Below are 20,181 nucleotides of genomic sequence, written 5' to 3'. Positions count from 1 at the left end.
CAACTTTTTAAAGATTAGTTAATGTAATGTTCTCTAAATGCTGAAGTACTCTGCATACTTCAGGATCAACGGAGCTAAATTCCATGTTCATATTTTGGATAAATAACTTTGGCTTACCAAAGATTCACTTGGAAATACATTAAACATTATTCAAAAAAATTTAACTTTTACTCAAACGAAAATGTTATTCAATAGTTAGATAAAATTGCCCGTTAGTGTCGTTTTGTTACGCTAATAGCTTTCCTGAATTTCGTTCTTGATTAAAAGAGGACTTCTGATGAGTTGCCTCTGCCCTGGACGAAACCATCAGGCATTCTTTAAATACTCAAATTTTCAGGGTATTTGGCTCAAAAACAGAGATCCATCCTACAAATGTGAAAGAAAATGTCTTTCCAAATGGTCCGAGCCGACATCAATTAGGCAGACTTATGACTCCTTAAATCCTCATACAAAATAGTCTAATCAGTTGCCTAGATCTTTGATTAACACGCAAGTCATTTCGTTTTTAAATTATATATTTTTTTTTAACATAGAATCATCTCCGCCATTAACACGCTCAAGCGGAGTAAAGTTGTTGTGCTTGGTATCTTGGAGTGCTGAGAGGATAGAAAGAAATCAAACGAAAGCTTGAGTGACCAACTTTAACTTTATAACAATTTATTCACGATGTCGATTCGATTATTAACAATTCAATTAAAGTATTTTGTAGCCACTGAGAACAAAAGTTGAATTTAGCGTGTTTTTGTGCTGGCTATTCGTCTTCAGGTTTTCCACGATCTAGCAATGTTTTTGAGTGCAATATTCATTCTGATTGCACTTTTGCATATCTTCTCCTCCTTTACAGTGAGAGTTCTCCTGAATTCTGTGATTATTGTTATGTTTCAACTTATGACATTATGATATTCCAGTAATACTAAGTATTATCAACAGAATTAAAATAATGACCTCATATGCAATCTTTTTAGTAACTTCACGTTCTTCAATTTTCCTGATGTTCCTGACTAATGTGTTTATTTGTAAAATTCTTCTGTTTTGAACATAGACGATAATAAAATCTTTCTGGAATTATTTTATTTTAGTCTGTACAATGGTGCAATTACTATCACAATTTTACTTTTTTCTTCATCGATTTTGTTTATTTCGATATTTCCATTTCTGATTGGATTCGATACGATGGTAAGTTGCACCTGTTTTACGACGAACCGGAAGATGCCAACCATATACAGAGTCAAAAACTCCAGTGAACAGGCAGAAGAATTGCCAAGCTCCTACTCAATTTCTGAAAATATCAGTTTTTGCAGCTAAAGGGAAGGAAGGAAAAAATGGTCATAGCTCTTAGATTTTTTTACATTTATTCCATTTAATAGGCAGTCTCATCATATCTAGATTAAATTGTCAAAAACTTCCGAAATTTTTTAGAAATTTATTTAGTTCAAACGGGAACGTTTTAGCTAGACTTCAGATTGTGCGACTTTTAAAAAAAAAAACTGCAGCCTTTGTCGGTAGAGTAAGACACCCTATAACTTAGGGGGTCAAAACAATTAAGTAGAAGTGTAGGTCTTTCCTGCCAAAGTGAAGGAATTTTTAGATTTCCATAATCGGCAAGTGGAGACTAGTTGCTATAGACGTCTACTGCATACCACAAAAACACACCATTGCAACTGTTGTATAAGTTTTCCGTTGATATTCAGTCTTATGCATACCTGAACCAAATGAACAGTGAATTCAGGATATTACCATGCTTGTATACCACTGATGTGTATAATAGCAGACTCTGTATTTATTTTTTTTTTTAAAGTTCTTCCTACTTTGATTGAAGGCTTATAGGTAGACCGAATTCCCAATGAGTTAATGTAAAGCTCAACTGCTCAACGCTACGAAGCCATTAAAATAAAAAAAATATCCCTAAGAATAAAAACACATTTTTACAACATTAACAGGGACAATGGTTTCATTATTGAAAATCATTATGGCTTCCTATTCTTTAGGAATATCTAATTACAGGATCACATAATTACGAATGATCTAGATACAAAATAAAATCTATTCTAAATAAGCCTTAAAACCAACATTGAACTCCTACTAAACTTAATACAGGTACTTCCCGTGAAGACTTGAGTAATCCCCTCCTCCATCTCGTCTGTCCCCAAATATTTCCTCATCGGAAAAAGCTACAATGTTACACAGACCTAACCATTACCTGCTAGCAAAGCATTTCTTCCGAAACGAATGTCAATAAGTCCATTGTTGAGATTCACATCTACTTTCGAACAGAATCCCACTGATATATTTTTTCTAAAACTCTCTATAACAGGTATCAATCTGGGGCCGCAACCCTTTTATTCTTTGTCAATTCTAGTATCATGTCTGCTCTCAGTAGGCAAGAAAAACCACAGCCGCCTAATAACTATCGACACACGTCTTTGAGCGATATGTTAAATCTTCCATTGTGACCACAATAACTCTCATTCTGGAAACTAATATTCTGTTAAACCTTAATAGAAAAACTCTTATCATTGCCTGCTTTATCGGCCTAAGAAAACCCTTCAATTTAATCCGCCAGTACAGACTAGTCCATAAACTTTAGCATATCCTGTCCTTTCAACCGCATCTATGCTACCACATGACTTCACGTCCAACACCATACTCGAGCCAGGTGGCAACTAACCTGGAATTAAAAGCTCCCAGTCGACGTACAACCATACAGTCTAAGATTACCACCGATATTATATTGGGAAAATATAAAAATCCATCCGGATGGCCTAGTATTTAGAGCGTTAGTCTGTCGCAGCCTGTTGTGCGAATCTCGCTGGTGGCAGAGCGATTTGTATCATGATCGTGGATACCAGCCAACTTAGCTATAAATGTGTACCTATGTCCAATCAGGGTGAATACCTACCATGACGTACGGTAGTGCATCTTTACGGTCTTGAATGGAGTGACCTAACACTCTTCAAGGCATTGATCCAGGTAGATTGTCACGCCAACGATTATTTTTATTATAAAGTAGGGCTATTTTCCACAATCCGGCTCATGCTCTTCTCTCTTTACAGTATACCTATCTAAGCTTACATCTTTAAAAAATTCGACAAATACCTGCCACGCCGGTAAAATTAAACTTATATGCTATAAGCAGCAAAAGGAAAAATAGGCTGCCTCGTTTTTCATTTGCATTTCCCTCTTGCAAAGATGTGCATGTGGAAAGTCGAGTGGTATTAGAAGCAAATCCCGTATCAGACTGTTACTGACAGCTACCACAGAGCGCGTTCTCTTGACCTGGGGGCCGGTTTCTAATAGGATTTTGACTGCAAGATTATGCACGAATGGAAATTTTCAAGGATGCTTACGATGAGAAATTACACGCAGTTCAGGAGAGGATTCCTAAGAGGCTTCCTTCCACGAAAGAAATTGCATGTAATCACAAACTTTTCGATGGTCCTGTAAGGGATATTACCGGTCGACCCCTCATCCACGACAACGAGCATCTGAACTGGTAAAAGGAACACTTCACCCCGGTTCTTAACCGTACCACATCCAGTGAAGTGGGTAGTCACCGTAACATGTCGATATGCACTTTCCCTTGGAACAGAAAAGAAATCATCTCGGCCATCATTCCACTCAAACGGAATAAAACCGCGGGGCTCGATCGTCACCTTATTGTCATTGTTAAGATTGCAACAATTAGAGGGGTATCTGCGTTCTCCCTGCCGTCGCAAAGACAATAACTATCATAATCTTGGGACGCATCAAAGAACAATATCGAAAACTTTATTAAGATATCATTGTTCCTGATCATTTTGAAACAGTCTCCGGAGTTCAGATCTTCGTTTCGTTTGCTCTTCATCGACATCGTCAACAGGGAGTGTATCTGGAATGATTTACGCAGAAGCGGCATTCCGGAGAAACTAATAACTATTATCAGAGCGACATATGATAGCACAAAATGTTACGTGGTGCGCCGAGGTCAAATCTCAGACGAATTTGAGATCCAAAATGGAGTCTATCTTCATGCTGCCTCGTCCGGAGAATATAGAATTCAATGGGCCATGACACTTTCTGCAAATACCTCAACTACGTTGATGACATTTGTTTCCGCCCTTCATGGACATTGGCCGAACGGCTCTGAATGTGGAAAGAGAGGCAAGTAAAGGTAGACTGAAAATATACACCAACAAAACCAAAATCCATAGTCTGACGAGCCATCACACTTTCCCTATTTGCATTAATGAAACCATAGAAGACATTGATCAATTGGTATATCGAACTGGACTTCGTTCGATGTATTAACAGCTCTAGATCCGTTTTCTCTGCCTTGTATAAAATCTGGAAATTTAGTGATCACAACAAAATCAAGTTGACACTGCCTAATGTTTTTTCTGTGTTATTATATGGGAGTAACACATGAAAAGTGACTCGCATTGTTATTCATAAGGTCCAAGCCTTCGTGAACTATTGCCTGCGATGTATCATCAAGGTATACTGGCCTGATATTATTTCAAACAAAGAACTTAGTCGGCGCACAGACCATTTACCCATAGAAGATGTGATTAGAAGGCGGAAGTGGCAATGGATAGGCTACATATTAAGGAGGGACGACTATTCCATTACCGGCTACGCCATACAGTGGAACCGACTCTCCGAATAAGGCCGTCAACTGGGTTGCTCCAAGAGCACTTGGGGCAGAACAGTACAGGAGCCTTTTACGATAGCCGTAGGTCATGGCCCTGAGGTCAGTCCCTATCCGAGGCATTGACGTTTCGATAGTAGTAAAATTTGATTAAATTAAGAAAAGAACTAGGTATTGTTCCTTATACCTAGTACCTAATTAGGTACTAACACTGAAGAAGGAGACACGTGATCTCCAAAACAATTGTATGCGGAAGGAAAATAAAAATATTTACAGAATAAGGAACAATTCCTAGTTCTTTTCTTAATTTATATATTAACTGTAAACAAAATATCGACATTAATTTCAAAATTTGATTGCTTGTCCACAAATTTCTATTCTTATTAGTCGCCTTTTACGACAGTATATTCTTAAGCTCCAACTCACAGGGGCAGGGTAAGTCAACTAGTGGAAAAAAACTTCTATCAAAGACGGAACAAGATTGCAAGCCGAAAAATAAAGGCAGTCTAGTTTTTTCAATAGAAGTGCTTACTAAATTTATTTAAAAGAAATCATAGATGCATTCGAGTGGAAAGATAATCAGTATTAAATAGATAACTGGTTGATTTTACCCGGCAGCCATGTAAAATTTTGTTTTATACATCGAAACATACTTAAGATAACACTCAAAATCATAATCGAAAGTGGAAATATTTATATGAAATGCCGATAAAATTAGATTAAATAAATGATGGTTCTCTTTAGATTTGGTATATTAGTAATCACACTCTTGTTCATGTATTTTATGCATAAAATCGGCATATAGTCTAAATGACAATCGCGTTTTCGATCAATGGTCCGTGCTCTACAGTACAATACACCCCGGGCAGCTCTCACCATAATCCATATCCATATGTTTTATATTTTGTACATGATGACTTATGCAAATAAAATATTGTTTCGTTGTTAAACTTCAGTTTCAGTTCTGTCCCATTATGAAAGCTGCATTGTTCACAAAACGTCAGTATCTCAACCATGTAACATGCGGCTAAAAATTCGAAAAACTGTGAGGCTGGACATAAGTTAAACTCAGTGTGATGCCGGGTAACGCGGGATGACGCAGGAAAGCACGAGCTTAAATCGTCTGCATTCAGGTGGAGCGGAAGTTGAGACGCAATTCTGACACGACTGGGTGGGGATACCTACCCGTATCATGCTTGCTTTTTAAATTGAAAATCTGATTCCTATTATAAACAATGGAAAATTGCACAATATCCTCTAGAAACTTTTGAAAATGAAATTATTGAACAAAAGAAATGACGAAGAATTTATAGTCAATGACGATTTTTCCAATGAAAAATGTGAAAACTATCGTTAAGCATTCCCCTTTTTTTTAATTACATAGATTCCTCAAGAAGCCAATAGATGTTGTGTGTAGATGTTTTCGCTCAACATAGGTCGCAGACGCTAGAAGACACTGCGGCTTGAACACAAATATTCGCAGCTGACGAACGCGCTTCAGCTGCATCACACACACTCATTTCCTTGTTTCACAAAAAGCCATTCACCAACCTCCGTCTCGACTTGCGCCCGGCCTAAAATGATAAACCACCGCACTGGAAGTCTTCTTCTTCTTTTTCTTCAGCCTTTGTCCCCCCCGTCGTCCCGGCTCGTCATGATCGGTTTCGCCAATTGGTCTATCGAATGCCTGGAAGTAATCTACGTTATATGCAATTTTTCATTTGGAGAGACCTGTGGGTTTATAGCCTTCCAGAAGAATGATCAGTAGATTTTTCAAGGCGCTTTAAATTTGACTAAGTTTATTTTGTTAGATATGAATCAAAATGGATAGATTTCAATATATTAACGTCCCCAGGCAACAAAACTTCCAAACATTTTGCAAATAGTATAATAAATCTATCTTAATTTTTCCCTGATCGGGAAATCATTTTTCTATCAGTAAAAATTAAAATTGATCTGTTAGAGTACTACTGTCGATAGGTTTGAAAGTTTCTTTGAATCGCATTGTTAGCACATTGAAATCTCCATATTTTGATTCATATCTAACAAGAGACACTCGGTCAAATTCTACTGATCATTCTTCTGAAAGGCTATAAGCCGGACCTTAGTGTCTCAGAATACGATTCACCCTGAGGTTTTTCTGAAAATTTTACAGCTGAATTATTTTCCTATCTGCATAAAAAAGTTGTTCAAATCGCACTCCGAGGATTGGCCCTTTGGAAGATCTGATTGGGAAATCCAAAAGTAGAAATCTCGTCATAAAAATTGTTTCCTTTAGCGCCATTGTAGCGGACTCTGATTGTGAAAAGAGAAGGGAAGATTGATTTACAGATGGGTGTGGAAGGTGCAAGAAGGTAGGCGTAGCCAATTGGACTCATTAATTAAACAATGAAAGAAATGTAATTCACTCGGTAATCACTACTGAGATTTTATTAAGCTTATTCTCCTATATCGTACAATAAAAACTTAAAATGAACTTTAGGAAATACATCTTACGTTTCTATAATAAACTATCCAGTCTTCCATTCATATCGGAAGAAGCCAAAAATTTGTAATTGTCCGAAGACGTCGTTTCAATTACAGTCATTACCGGCATTGTTTGTATTTCTTCTTGTTCGGTGCTGTCCTCAGTTTGTATATTTTGTATAACTCTTTTCCCCTTTGTATTGACTGGAAGACCACGGCTTCTTCTGCTCTCTTCCCACTCCTGTCGATGCATTTTCTTTCTATGCGAATGCATATTTGCACTCGAATTGAATGTTTTCGGGCAATGCGGGCATGTATACAGGATATCACCTGTATGTGTTGTCATGTGTTCCTGAAGTAGTGGAAATTAATAAATTTCGTTAGTAGAATAATATTTCCGAAAAAAAATACCTTCAAATTCAAAGCCGTCTTGAATCCTTTCTCACAAACACTACATAAGAATTTACGCTGTGCTGCATGTACGTAGCGAATATGGCTTTTCAAACCGACACTAGAGGTAGACACTTTGCCGCAAATGTTGCACACGTGCTCGCCCGTATTCTCCTCGCTATGGTGTTTTTTCGTATGAATTTTCAACCGGAATGCATTCTTAAGCCACATGCCACACTTTTCGCACTGCATTTTCGGATCGACAATGCCAATATGTTCAAGCTGATGTTTTGTGAAGAGTGTTTTGCCGTTGATAACCTTAGCGCAAATATGACACATTTTCGAGTATGCCTTTTCATGAACCGACTTCCTGTGGGTCTGCATTGTGTTCTTTGAGGGAAATCTGGAAGGTGTCAACATATAGTTCTTCTAATACGTCTTCATAAAATAGTTCTGAAACTTACGATTTGCCACAAATATCGCAAGAAAATGAATGTTCTTCTTTTGGGATGTGAATTATTTTGTGATGATTCAGGACCGAAAGTTTTGCGAAGCGTCGCGGGCATTTATCGCATTGATATAATTTCTCAAAGGAAGCATCATGGGTCAACAGGTGGCTTCGCAACACTGACGCACTGCAATAAACCTTTTCACAAAACTGACACCTAACGAAAAATTACACAGTTAATAAGAATCACACTTAAAAACTTCACCTTACTTGAATGTGTCCGGATTTTTATGCTTTTGTATGTGTTCGTAGAGAAAAACACGCTTGTAAAATTTCCTCGTTGTGCAACAAGTTACATAGCCTCTCCTGTTATGAGAGGTGCGATAATGTCTTTTAATGTCGGCGAATGTATCGCAATCAGTCAAGCAGAGTTCACATCTAAGTCGCAAAAATTGTGCTATCTCATCGTCATACTCCTTATTTTTCTTACGATATTCAGATTCTCCCGGTCTTTTTACAATACGCACAGGCTCCTCGGTCATTTCAGACTTTTTCTTTCTACCACGCTTCTTTTTTGGTGGTTCGTCTCCTTTCTCCAGTTGATCGTTATCGTTTAATATTTCAATTTTTATCGAATTCTCCATATCTTTCTCAGTTTTAATTGTCTTTATATCCAATGTTGTCTCAGGAATCTCTAATTCAACTTCAACTTTGACGTCGCTTCCATGTAGTTCAACTTTCGGCTTATTTTTACTGCCCTTCTTTCGTCCTCGTCTTGGTTTTTCATCGTTGTCTAAATTCAAGCTTTTTCGAACGACCTTCTTTGCCAGTGGTTCTGAGAATTAATAAGAAGGATTTTTTAATGAAAGCATATTGAATTCTATCGTAGTTGATTCTTTCCTTAATAAAAATGCAAAAATAGCTTAATTAGATACTTCGGAGATATAATAAATGGCCGCATGTCCATTTCCATTTAAGAAAAAAGTATGTTAAATTAAACTGGAGAAAACTTTATTCCACAATCTCCAGAATGAGTAAAGTTTTCAGTCAGAAGCAGGTTTCAACCTAGCCTTCTTACCCACAAATTTATAAAAAAACTCCCACGATTAACATGCTATCGTGACTGGACGTCGGATATCAGTCGGCTCTGCTGTGAATGAGTGCCTGAGTCAAATCAGGCGTGCGCAATACTGACCACATTGCTTCCTACAGGAAACTGGAATCCTGTAGTGTACCGCTACGGGTTCGAATGAAGTGCTCTAACACACACCTCCGAGAAGACTCAGATTAAATTGGATTGTTACGCCTAAAATTATTACTATTTTTACTGTTTCTCCAAATTCTAGAGAAAATAATGAAACCTAAGTTGAAGCAACAGAACATCCACGGACATCAAGTTCGTTACCTCCCCCAGCTGAAACAATGTTATCTGCTTTTAAAAATAAAAAAAACGATGAAGACTTAAGCCACGTTCACTTCGACCTGAAGAGCCCGCAGCCCACAGTCTGGACGTGGAAGGCGTTAAAACCCTAATTTGAGATATTTTTGTGTATGAGCATTTATAAAAAATGTTTACCAGCGGCGATGAAAATGCCCATAAAATTCTCGCATCAATGCACACACGGACCGGTTTTCTTTATATCCTTTCGAGTGGTCGTATTGGTTTTCATTCCATCACCGGCCGACTGAACAGTTCAAACTACCAGGCCAGCCGCATCCCATCCATATCGCAGGCCCTGATCAATTGCGGACTGTTCAGGCATAACTGACAGGCCGAACTGATTGTTGATGGTGGCCTTTAAGGTTTCGTTCTGGGCAGAGACAACTCACCAGATGCTATTCTACCTCTGCTCTGGGAACATCACGACCGAATCGGTCCTCAGGTGGTCCCTTCTACAAAAACGTAAACTCGACAAAATTTTGGCCTAAGCAAAAAATTTAGCCTCTTCGATTCGACCCGAATTGGCGCTTCAATTCAGCATGCTGAAATCCAGTCGCAAACTTAAAACTCGGCTCTTCAAGTATGAAGAGTTTTGTATATTTCTCATGTAAGAATATTTCGTTACACGACGACTCCATTTATAAATGGTGCGCAGTGTATATGATATGCTTCAATATGATACTATTATTATACATATGATGCCCTAAGATGCAATTAATTTACGCAAAAGAGCTTAGTGAATAACAGTGAGATTTCCACCAAACTTTGTAATTTTTGAATGAACTTCCGTAATAATTACGATTGCGACTTCATTATTCCTAATAGTAAAAGAAGGTTAATTAAAACAAATGCAGTTGGTGAAACGATTTAAAGTTCAATTAGAGGGGAAGAGGGTTATTTATTGTGGGGTGGGGACACGAAAGAATATTGCCTGATGATTTGGAAAATAGGCATACACTCCTTTTCAAAATTATAACCGCATGATTACTGAGTAAATTTTTTTATTATGAAAAGATGTGAAAATAACCAAACTTAAATTAAATTCGAAAATGTATAAAAACAAACATAATGTAACAAAAATGAAACCTAAAAATAGCAAATAAGCTTAAAAAATGTGTAAAAACATAACAAATTGAGAAAAAAAGTAAAATTGTCCTTTTTCATAATTATAACCGCATTAATTACCTCGTTACATAAAAAATAAATAAAACAATAATGGGCAGACCTAACTCATGGCTTAATAATCGATAGTGTTTCCTCCCTTTTTAATCACTTCGAAGATTCGATTAGGCATCGAATGAATGTATTTTGAGAGCATTTGTGGTGTCAACTCATGCCATGCTCTTTCAATGGCCTCTTTCAGCTCATTTCTGGAAGAATATTCTTTATCCTGGGAGTAAATCTGTCGGACTAGCCATCCCCAGACATTCTCTATAGGATTCAAGTCTGGTGAGCAGGCTGGCCATTCAAGTGTGGCTATGGAATTCGCTTCCAACCAGGCTTTAGTGGACCTACTTACGTGTACGCTGGCATTATCTTGCTGGAAAATTACTTCATTGCCCTCAAAAGAGTTTATAAAAGGAAGGAGATTATCCTGCAGAACATTCTGGTACTCCTGGCTATTCATTCTCGCCGATGTAAATGCTAGACGCACTGTACCTTTACTACAAATGGCTCCCCAGACCATAACTGTTCCACCTCCGAAATTCCTTCTGGACAGATATCGTGGTTCCTTACGCAAATCTCGCCAGTAGCCATCAAAACCATCCGGACCATCTAAGTTAAATTTTTTCTCATCAGAGAAAATTACCTAATCAAAAATAAAAGATAATTTTGCTGAAAACATCCGCCAATGTCGTGACATGTTATTTCGGGCGAATTCCAGTCGAGCATCCTTATGATGCTGCTGTAATCGTGGTGCTTTCCTCATTTTTTCCCGTACGAGATTAGGATTTCGATTTATTTCCCGCCATATGGTCGGAATCGATACAGAAAGCTTACATTCGTTCCTTATGCCTCTTAAACTGTTCGTGGAATTTGAAGTCGCTTTGCTTATGGAACGTCGATCTCTATCGGAAAGCACTCTAGGTCTTCCTTTTCGCTTTTTAGTACCGTAATTGTCCACATTATTTAAATAATTACGAACTACTCGATCCGATCTGCCTATTCTTGACGCTATTTCGCGTTTTGATATACCTTCTTTAAATAAGGCACTAATTTGCCCTTTTTCATAATCGGTAAGCTTAACCCCTCGTGGCATATTTTAAAAAAAATTAATCAATGAGCAGAATCGATCAAAAAAAACTAACAATTTTACAAAAATATGTTTTTTCAGCAGCCTACAAACAGTATCAGTCGCGCGCGGTTATACTTTTGAAATAGCACAAAACCGGTTTTCTGTGAAATATTTCTGAACGGTTGCGACTAACACCGTTAGTCGGTATATTTCGAACAACAGACTATTACACTAACTGCTGAAAAAATGAGACAGCTGCATCTATATCGAGAACTATAGAACTTAGAATTTTGCCGTGCGGTTATAATTTTGAAAAGGAGTGTATTAAAAACACTGTTATAAAGTTATGTCTAGCTTAGGCAAATGTAGATATGCAATAGGTATGAATACCCACAAATTGAAAGCTTCACATCCAATTTTGAGCAACTTATGTGCGTAGCACGAGAAGCTGTTGCAATTTGTATCTACGTGCGAGTTCACAGCAAGCCGAAATAGTGAATTGAGATGCGCTCAAATATACTAATATTCCCAATTCAGAAGCATACATTTTCTAAGTGGCAATTATTTATTATGTACGTACTGTGTGAGTTGGGAAATGCAATACAATTGGAAACATTTGTCTGACACAGACATTTGTCTGACATAAGTAGAGATGTATTTCTGTCTGTTATCTGAAACAAGTGCATCTAATTGTCTGTCTGTCAATTTGCTGGAAAACACAATTTCAACTAACGACCAAACCAGCTGTTAGTTCCTTGTAATATTACAAAAGCGATATTAAAGTATAATACCATATAACAACAAGAACAACCCAGGTTGTTGTGCAGGTCTCGGCCTGCACATTAACGAGGGCAAGGCGTAGTACATGATGGCAAGATCAACGCCAAAGAACAAATAACCAACAACATGGAATCGCACTGGTCAAACGAAAACAATAAAAACTACAACTTTGAGACCGTTAAAAATTCCTCCTACCTACAGTCGAAAATCACAACCGATAACAGCTATGACGATGAAATCCGCGCACGATTATTGGCTGCCAATAGACCCTATTTTAGTTTACATAAACTGCTTCGCCCGAAACGTCTCACCATAGGGTCAAAGCTCTTACTGTACAAGAGTATGGTCTTGCCAGCCCTTAAGTATTACTCGGAGACAGCAAGAAAAGATACGAATTCTCGGCCGCATTCGAGAGAAGAATCCTCCAAAGAATTTTTGGCATCCTACATGAGGATGGATGATCCCGTAGCCTACAAAATGATGAAATCTAGGAGCAATACCACGACCATCTGGTTGTGGTTAAAATCCGGCTCAGCGAGTTGCGTGGGGCGGGTTACCCAACGCGTATGGTTGAAGATGATCCACCCCGGAAAGTCTATAAGGGCAATATCTATGGTAGAAAAAGAAGACGAAGCAGACCCTGCCAGGCAGTTTTTAGCGATATCGAGCTGGAGTTCCTTACTACTCATGGATGTAATAAATGCAGGGGAAATTATAAGGCTGCCGAGTGTTAATAATTGATGTTGACGTTCTATGTCCGTTTAGGATAGTGAAAGGTGATTTTTGTAACATTACTTTGTAATATCATCTTTTTCAAAAAGAGATACAATATTGCAATACCTACTGAGGTGATGTTTTGCGCACCTCTAATTTCAACAATCCAATACAAACAAAATTTATTTTTAGTTAAAAGGTTAACTGGCACTGGTTATGATTTCATACGATTGCACGGCTACATTATTACATGATTACAATCGGAATCTTCGCCTGTGATTACAGTTATAATCGTGTAATCACAAATCAAATTATAAAGATTATTATAATTGTAACCACAAACATGGTTACGATTTCGCCCAGATTAGGAACGTGAGAAACTGAAGGCGATTTATGCCGTTCCGAGTCCGAGTGAGCATGTGCTTGAACAGCAGAACCACGCAAATCTTGGTAAGTGCAGCGCAGCCTGCCCCGTGACAAAAGGTAGTTAGGTTCTACTTTAAACAGGAAAATAAGAACTTCCACAAATAATTTGGAATTTCGAACCGTGTACCGCATTACGAGAGAAATTATATATGTATATGATTGCTATTCACCACTTAGTGGGGCATAGCACGTCAACTCCTACGCGCCATCGACCACGATTCGCTCAAATGCCCTTCTTTGTTCATTTGCAGCTTTTGAGTAACAGTCAGAGTCCATGTAATACTCCCATATTGCAACACAAAAATAATATTAGCACAGAACAGTCTCAACATATTGGTATTGAAATAATCGTATTTCCAAATTTTGGACAAGTTAGGAGGTATCCATTTCTTTCTTCCACTCTCCGGGAAAGATCTCGGAATCGCACACGAAAGCATGTAGCAGATCTGCAACTGTGCAGGGAGACCGCCAAGCCCAGCGGCTTTACTCAGTTTAATTACGTTGATGGCCGAGATGATCTCTCTGCTGTCATAATAGAGTTATGACGTTCTGAGTGAAATTATGCGGTGTTTCCAACGATTAATTATCTGAAATAATAAAAAACTTGTTGTTTCTTTTTCGTTGGTGTGGATATTTATTCTTGCAAATACCGATATTTCGGGAACCACTTGTTCCCTTCATCAGTGCTAACAAAAAACTTGAAGGGAACAAGTGGTTCCTGAAATATCGGTATTTGAAAGAATAAATATCCACACCAACGAAAAACAAGTTTTTTATTATTTCAGATTCCTGTTAAACAGGATATCGAACCCTTCTATGGCGTTAATAACATAAACGAGGAGTTAATGACCGAAAAAGGAGCCACAATGGATAGATGGCGCGAATATTTCGAGCAGATTTCAACGGAAGAATTTGCTCATCCTCCGGTTCCGCAGACTCTGCCGGCATTTCGGACAATTACACCTGGCAGCGCCATTCCCCACACAGAAGCTTATCTCAAGTGACTTTGGCCAAACCTTACCGTGCACTTAGTATAGACTCGTACCCCTCTTGCTTGTCACAACTGAATTCTGTTTGATGTCACAAAATCACCGACGAAGAAATCAAATGAATGAAATCGAAGAAAGCAGGAGGATCTGATGACATCGGTTCTGAGCTCTGGGGAGTGAAGGGCTGGAATCCAAAATGTGGATCATTGAGTTCTGAGCTGAGCTGTTGAGGAGAGTAGAACACCATCTGACTGGCAAGAAATCACGCCCGTTCAAATGTTCAAATTACCATCCTATTGCTGCCCCATACCATAAAGATTTTGAATGCATTCTTGCCAAACGTATTGTGATATCGTTGGAATAATAGTGAACCAAAGTAGGAATTTCCCCTCGGTCGACCGAGCGTTTCCACACAATTCACCTCAACATCATTGGCCTTTTGCGAGACTCGCACGGTTTCATGTATTGCCTCATAATCATCGATAAGTTCACACGGTGGCCTCAGGCGATACCTCTGAAAGAGGCCCTCTGTCGAGAATGGACTCCACGCTTTGATGTGCCGGCAACTATAACCACCGACCAGGGAATGCTTTTGGGGTTTCTCTTTTCTCAGAGTTGGGCAAACTTCTCGGCTTTAAACGCTACCGGACAACCGCGTACCATCCGCAGTCCAATGGGATACTCGAAAGTTGGAACAGGACGCTGAAAGCTGCTATAATGCTCAAGATTGCCGGTCTTGGTCTCAGGTATGCCACTTGCTCTACTTGACCTCCGGACAGCCAATCAAGGAGAATTTGCTACAAGTCCCGTGGACTTGGTATACGGAGAAAACCTGAGACTCCCCAGCGACCCTTTTCTTGACATCAGGTCGGGACTCCATGCTACCGGTCTGTTGCGTCTGCTCAAGGTCACAATGCCAAAACTGAAGCCGCCACCACCTGTAAACCACGCGAAAACCGTGGCTGATGTGCCCAGGGACCTCGAATCCAGTACACATGTCCTAATAAGGACGGACGCTCCTCAGAAGTCACTGCCGCCACCTTATGAGGGCCCCTTCATCCTTATAGCCTCAATGTCGGGGGCACAGTTAAACGGTTCTGCGGGTCTACTATAGCCCTTCAACCAGCAAGAAAACGCGACCAGAGCGAGAGGCGCGCCACCCGTCCATTTTGACTTGTAGCAGCCGAGTTGAGGAGGCCGTGCCTCGAGTTCCTCATAGGAATGTTTTGGCGGGACGAGCAATTTGCGTATCGGACGCACGCAAATGAGAACCGTGGCGGCCATGACAAAATAAAATGTTTGACAGTAAAAATTGTTTTTCAGTGTCAGCTGGAAAAAGAACGAGCCCGAGGAGAGAAGGACTCCTCTCAACCAATTGTTAATTTTAAAATATATTGAATTTGATTTAATTTAATAATAGTGGGTTTTACCCAACTCATTTGATATCCGTCGCGGCAACAACTAGTGGCAGAGGAAATCATCCGTGATCCGAAGGGTAAAACTGGAAGTGTGGCAGGTATATCAAAACCACTTCGTGTCTCTGTCGGTGATCATCAAGGAAGCCCCCTTGCCACTCTTCTTTTTTCTTGCCATAAACACTGTCACCCAGGGCATTCAACAGAAAACAGAATTTTTGTCGAGAGATCCCCATGAATCCAACACTATCGCTATCAGTGGCAGTGACTTGCCCAGAACTGAGCCATTTAAATATTTCAGGACAACGCGTTATGAAATTGATTCCCGAAATAGCGCACTTTAAGTGAAGCGGCGATTTACAACTGGCGTGTGAGCGAGAGGAAAAACAAGCCGTCCTGGATGATCTAAACATATAATTCGCACTGACGAGGACTTACTTGCCAAAATTTGTCTGAACATCGACCCGATATGCACGATCTTTCGACTATATCCAGGTATATGATTCAGCAAAATTGCGCAACCGATCATGACGATCCGACCCCATTTCTGATCGGGACAAAAACCGAAGAAGAAGTTGAGATTTATCCCAGTAAAGTTTATGAAAACTGACTATTCACACTAATCTTAAGGTTTTAACTGAAATGCATTTTTCGTTCCTCAAGGTATTGAAACGGTCCTCAATCTTCACTGTTCCACTAATTATGTATTAGGTGTGCGAAAACAAATAATATATATGTTCGCATCTGAACATAAACCCTCATGTTGGATTGGCTATCATGAAATTTTCGAATTCGCTTAGTTGAAATCCAAAGCTTACATTCTTCCATGTTACTAATCAGAATGTGTATATTGTATATGTAAGCACAGTTGCAGGGAAAAATGAAAAATCTCTTGCATGGTAGTCTCCAAAAATGCAATTATATTAACTCACCTTCATCAGAAGAACAAGAGTCCTCGTCGTTAACGTAATCCACATCCCGATCATCATCTGATTCCCCGAAAGTTCCGTCCCCCGCGAATCCTTCGTTATCAATAGGGTCCACTGCATCATCCTCGTCACCGACATCTACAAAAACAGGACCCTTCGCGTCTGAAATGGATTTAGCATAAGAGCACTTCCTAATCACAGCTCTCTTTGTACGATGTACCTGTTGTCCTCTCAATAAACAATTGCTTATCTGTTTCACTCATCATCTTAACGTCCTTTTTATCGATATCCTCATCGCCATATTCCCTTTTCAGCAACTCAATTTGTTCCGTCTCCTCCTTCACTCTGGTATGTTCTGCCAACAGACGCTGAGCCTCTTCCACACTCAGATAGTACGTGTGGAAGTCCTCAATTCGCGACCAGCAACTAATACAAATCATGATCGAAATAGGATCGTCCTTCTTAGGCTGTAGCGAGAATAATTGTCCACAGGACCGTAATTGTGCAGTTTGCGTCAAAAATAGAAATACAAATCAATGTTTACCTCGAACCAAAAATGCCGACCTATTGTTGGTGCCACTTGGAATCGAACCGAGTCCTGTTCGAAAATACAGAGCGTGTTCTCTGACTCTAGCAAACACATACGACAAAGCATTTTTCCCGATTTTATTTCATGGATCAGACAAAACGAAAACACTAAGGATAATAATTATTCCGAGAATGTTTGCGACACGACGAATTGGCTTGACAGCACGAACAATGACATATCGACGCGATGTGTAGCGCAGCCGCAACTATCTGCGGAAAGTATCCGGACTAGTACTCCCGCCGCTAGGTGGCTCTTTTAACAACTTGTAGAAAGTTTATTTAGACGTCTTTGGAAAGACGTTGAGACTATCGGAACGTTTCCAACAAGAACAACGGCTTTCCCTGACAGACAATATTTTCCATGATTTCGGGTTCATCCTAAACATTGAGAACATCATTTCCCTCAAAGTCAGAAGGCGGCTCTACTTTTCATTTACATATGTCTCCTGTTCACACGGATTGTTTTCTTGTTGTTATTTTTCCCTTCCCACTTCCAATGGAACTGCTTTAGATCTATTATTATCATACTTGATGTTGCGCAAGTAATAAGCCTAAGCCACATTTCTTCGGTATTAACCTAAAGGCAATGTCCTAAAGGACATTGCAGCGACCAGCATCAACTCCAAACTAGAGTTATTAAGAAATTTTGGAGGAGATAGTGTCCCGCAACTGGCATTCTTTGCAAACGACGCCCCTCCAAAATTGTCTCAATCACAAAATTTACTGCAGTGTTGCTCGCGGATTCGCCATCTATGGTTCTGAATGTTGGCCGGCTACGAAATAAAGGTGTTTCATTGCGCCAGTGCCGATACACACCACCAGATCCATATCCGCAATCGATATATGATCATGTAATTCACGCTCCCGAAGAACACTCTTAGTAAAGTCTGGCTGAACATTGAAGTCAATGGGAAACGACCAAAAGGCCGACTGAAATCACAATGATCTCACACTTTAAGTAGTAACTTGACAGCGTTTCGACTCTACTTATTTTATGACTGAGTAGAATGGCGCAATCGATTAAGACGAGCCGACTTCGCAGTGCGCTCGCACTACCATTAAACTATCTTTCTATCACATAGTCTACCGAGGGATTTGCATTAGTTTCCAGAATGTGTGCACATTTCTGGACAACGATATTGAGGGTTTCCGGAATACCTGCTGAGAATTACAGGGATATAGGCTGGATATTCTGAGCGCAGTGTGTCCGGATAGCCGAGTGGTTAGAGCACAAAGCTGTCGTATGGAAGGTCAGTGGTGGCAGTGGGACTTGTATCGTAATTTGATGTCGGATACCAGTCAACTCAGCTGTAAGTGAGAACCTGAGTCAAATTAGGGTAATGATCTAGGGCGAGCGCAATGTTGACCACATTGCCTCCTATAGACGACTGTAATCCTGTAGTGCACCGTTACGGTCTTGAATGAAGGATTCTAACACACTCCAAGGTCCTGATCCAATTGATTTGTGGCACTAACGATTATTATTATTGTTATATTCTGAGCCCAAATGAAGTGAATTTAAGAGACTCCGGAGAATACTACTCTCCCTATTCCGGCAGTGCAATTTTTTACTCTGGAGATGCTAGCGAAGGTAACCACGAATGCAGTGCATCCTAGAAACGACTGTGAAATATTTGCAAACTTCTGCAATTTTCACCCCCTCATCATCGACAGCATAATGTCCGAACGCAGAGTCTGTCACAAGGCCAGTTCTGTTTTGTTTTTAATACCATTTTGGAACAAACCTTAAGTGAATTCTCAATCCCAACTCACAGGGGACCACCGACCTCAGTTGGGAACCAAATTCTTGGTTTAACCTTAAATACTACTAAATATTTCACGGTCAATGTGTGACTTTTACTTCCTTATCTTTCAAACGGTCTTGATACGGCCTATAGCAAGTTCATATATACATGATTATTTTTTTAGATATCTTTTAGTTTTTCTTACTGCATAATTACATAAATTCTTTTAACATTAAGAATAACAACTTTTATTACAGTAACTTTATATCCTCAATACATTTATGAAGACGCTTACGAAAGTTGCCAATCATGCTCTCAGTGAAAAACGCACAGACGAATCATTCAGCAGACTTGTGGGAGCTGTTTCGCCCTCATCTTTTCGTGTAGAACGTGAACACGGCCGATCTACCAATTGCGCATCTTCAGCTTTTTTTGATAACGTCTTGGAAGCCACCTTCACTGATCCTGAGCTCCTTTGGCATTTTATGTATCGAACTCTCCAGAATTCCTATAATTCGGCACAGATCATCTACATCTTCTGCGCAGCAGTAAAGGTGATTGGACGACTGCTACGAAGGCGTTTCGCAGCTCTGCAAACACTCACTGTTTTAAAATCAATTGTTTGAACAACGTCGACCATTTTCACTCGCCTTGTGCAACTCGACAGCTCCAACATTCCTCCCAATCAGAATCGAACATATCTCGACGTATCCACCATTAATCTAGTCCTCCATATTACCAACAATAAATAGTGTAACGACAAAAACAATTGAAATAAAATATAAACAAATATTTATTATGATAAACTAAGGAATATATTTGTATATGTATTTAGGAGGGTGAAAAACTAAGAAAAACGCTTTTAAATTAAGGATTTCGGTAGGGAACAGATTAATAGAAAGAAAAGAGAACACCTAAATATACTTTTTCGGCGTCAACGAAGCAGACAACAGGAAGGACATAAGACAAACGACCATTAGACCTGAG

The 20,181-nt window shown here is 39.4% G+C and overlaps 2 protein-coding genes across 2 annotated transcripts in view; both read right to left on the bottom strand.

The window, feature by feature from the left end:
- LOC119654421 (zinc finger protein 236-like) overlaps window positions 1-17,619 on the bottom strand; it is a 33,256-nt gene extending 15,637 nt beyond the window's left edge. The window contains exons 1-7 of the mRNA XM_038059847.1: window positions 17,406-17,619; window positions 17,082-17,328; window positions 16,865-17,023; window positions 8,202-8,766; window positions 7,948-8,148; window positions 7,505-7,886; window positions 7,131-7,445 (exon numbers count right to left, since the gene is read on the bottom strand). Of these exons, the coding sequence (XP_037915775.1) occupies window positions 7,131-7,445; window positions 7,505-7,886; window positions 7,948-8,148; window positions 8,202-8,766; window positions 16,865-17,023; window positions 17,082-17,328; window positions 17,406-17,516 (1,980 nt within the window). The 5' untranslated portion in view covers window positions 17,517-17,619. The remainder of the gene's footprint in view (window positions 1-7,130; window positions 7,446-7,504; window positions 7,887-7,947; window positions 8,149-8,201; window positions 8,767-16,864; window positions 17,024-17,081; window positions 17,329-17,405) is intronic.
- A 1,837-nt stretch (window positions 17,620-19,456) lies between these two features.
- Window positions 19,457-20,181, bottom strand: LOC119659650. Its single transcript, XM_038067861.1, has 2 exons — window positions 19,735-20,181; window positions 19,457-19,704 (listed from the first exon to the last, which is right to left on the bottom strand). Exons 1-2 carry the CDS (start codon window positions 19,868-19,870, stop codon window positions 19,502-19,504), a joined length of 339 nt encoding a protein of 112 aa, XP_037923789.1. The 5' UTR covers window positions 19,871-20,181; the 3' UTR covers window positions 19,457-19,501.

Source organism: Hermetia illucens, chromosome 1 (assembly GCF_905115235.1).
Source record: "Hermetia illucens chromosome 1, iHerIll2.2.curated.20191125, whole genome shotgun sequence".
NCBI classification, from domain to species: domain Eukaryota; kingdom Metazoa; phylum Arthropoda; class Insecta; order Diptera; family Stratiomyidae; genus Hermetia; species Hermetia illucens.
This window is presented reverse-complemented; position numbering and strand designations above follow the sequence as displayed.

Excerpts from the sequence above, each read along its gene's own strand:
- LOC119659650 (XM_038067861.1), bottom strand. The coding sequence starts at position 19,870 with ATGTTGGAGCTGTCGAGTTGCACAAGGCGAGTGAAAATGGTCGACGTT. Across the intron at positions 19,705-19,734 it reads AATCACCTTTACTGCTGCGC|AGGAATTCTGGAGAGTTCGA; the intron begins AGAAGATGTAGA and ends GTGCCGAATTAT.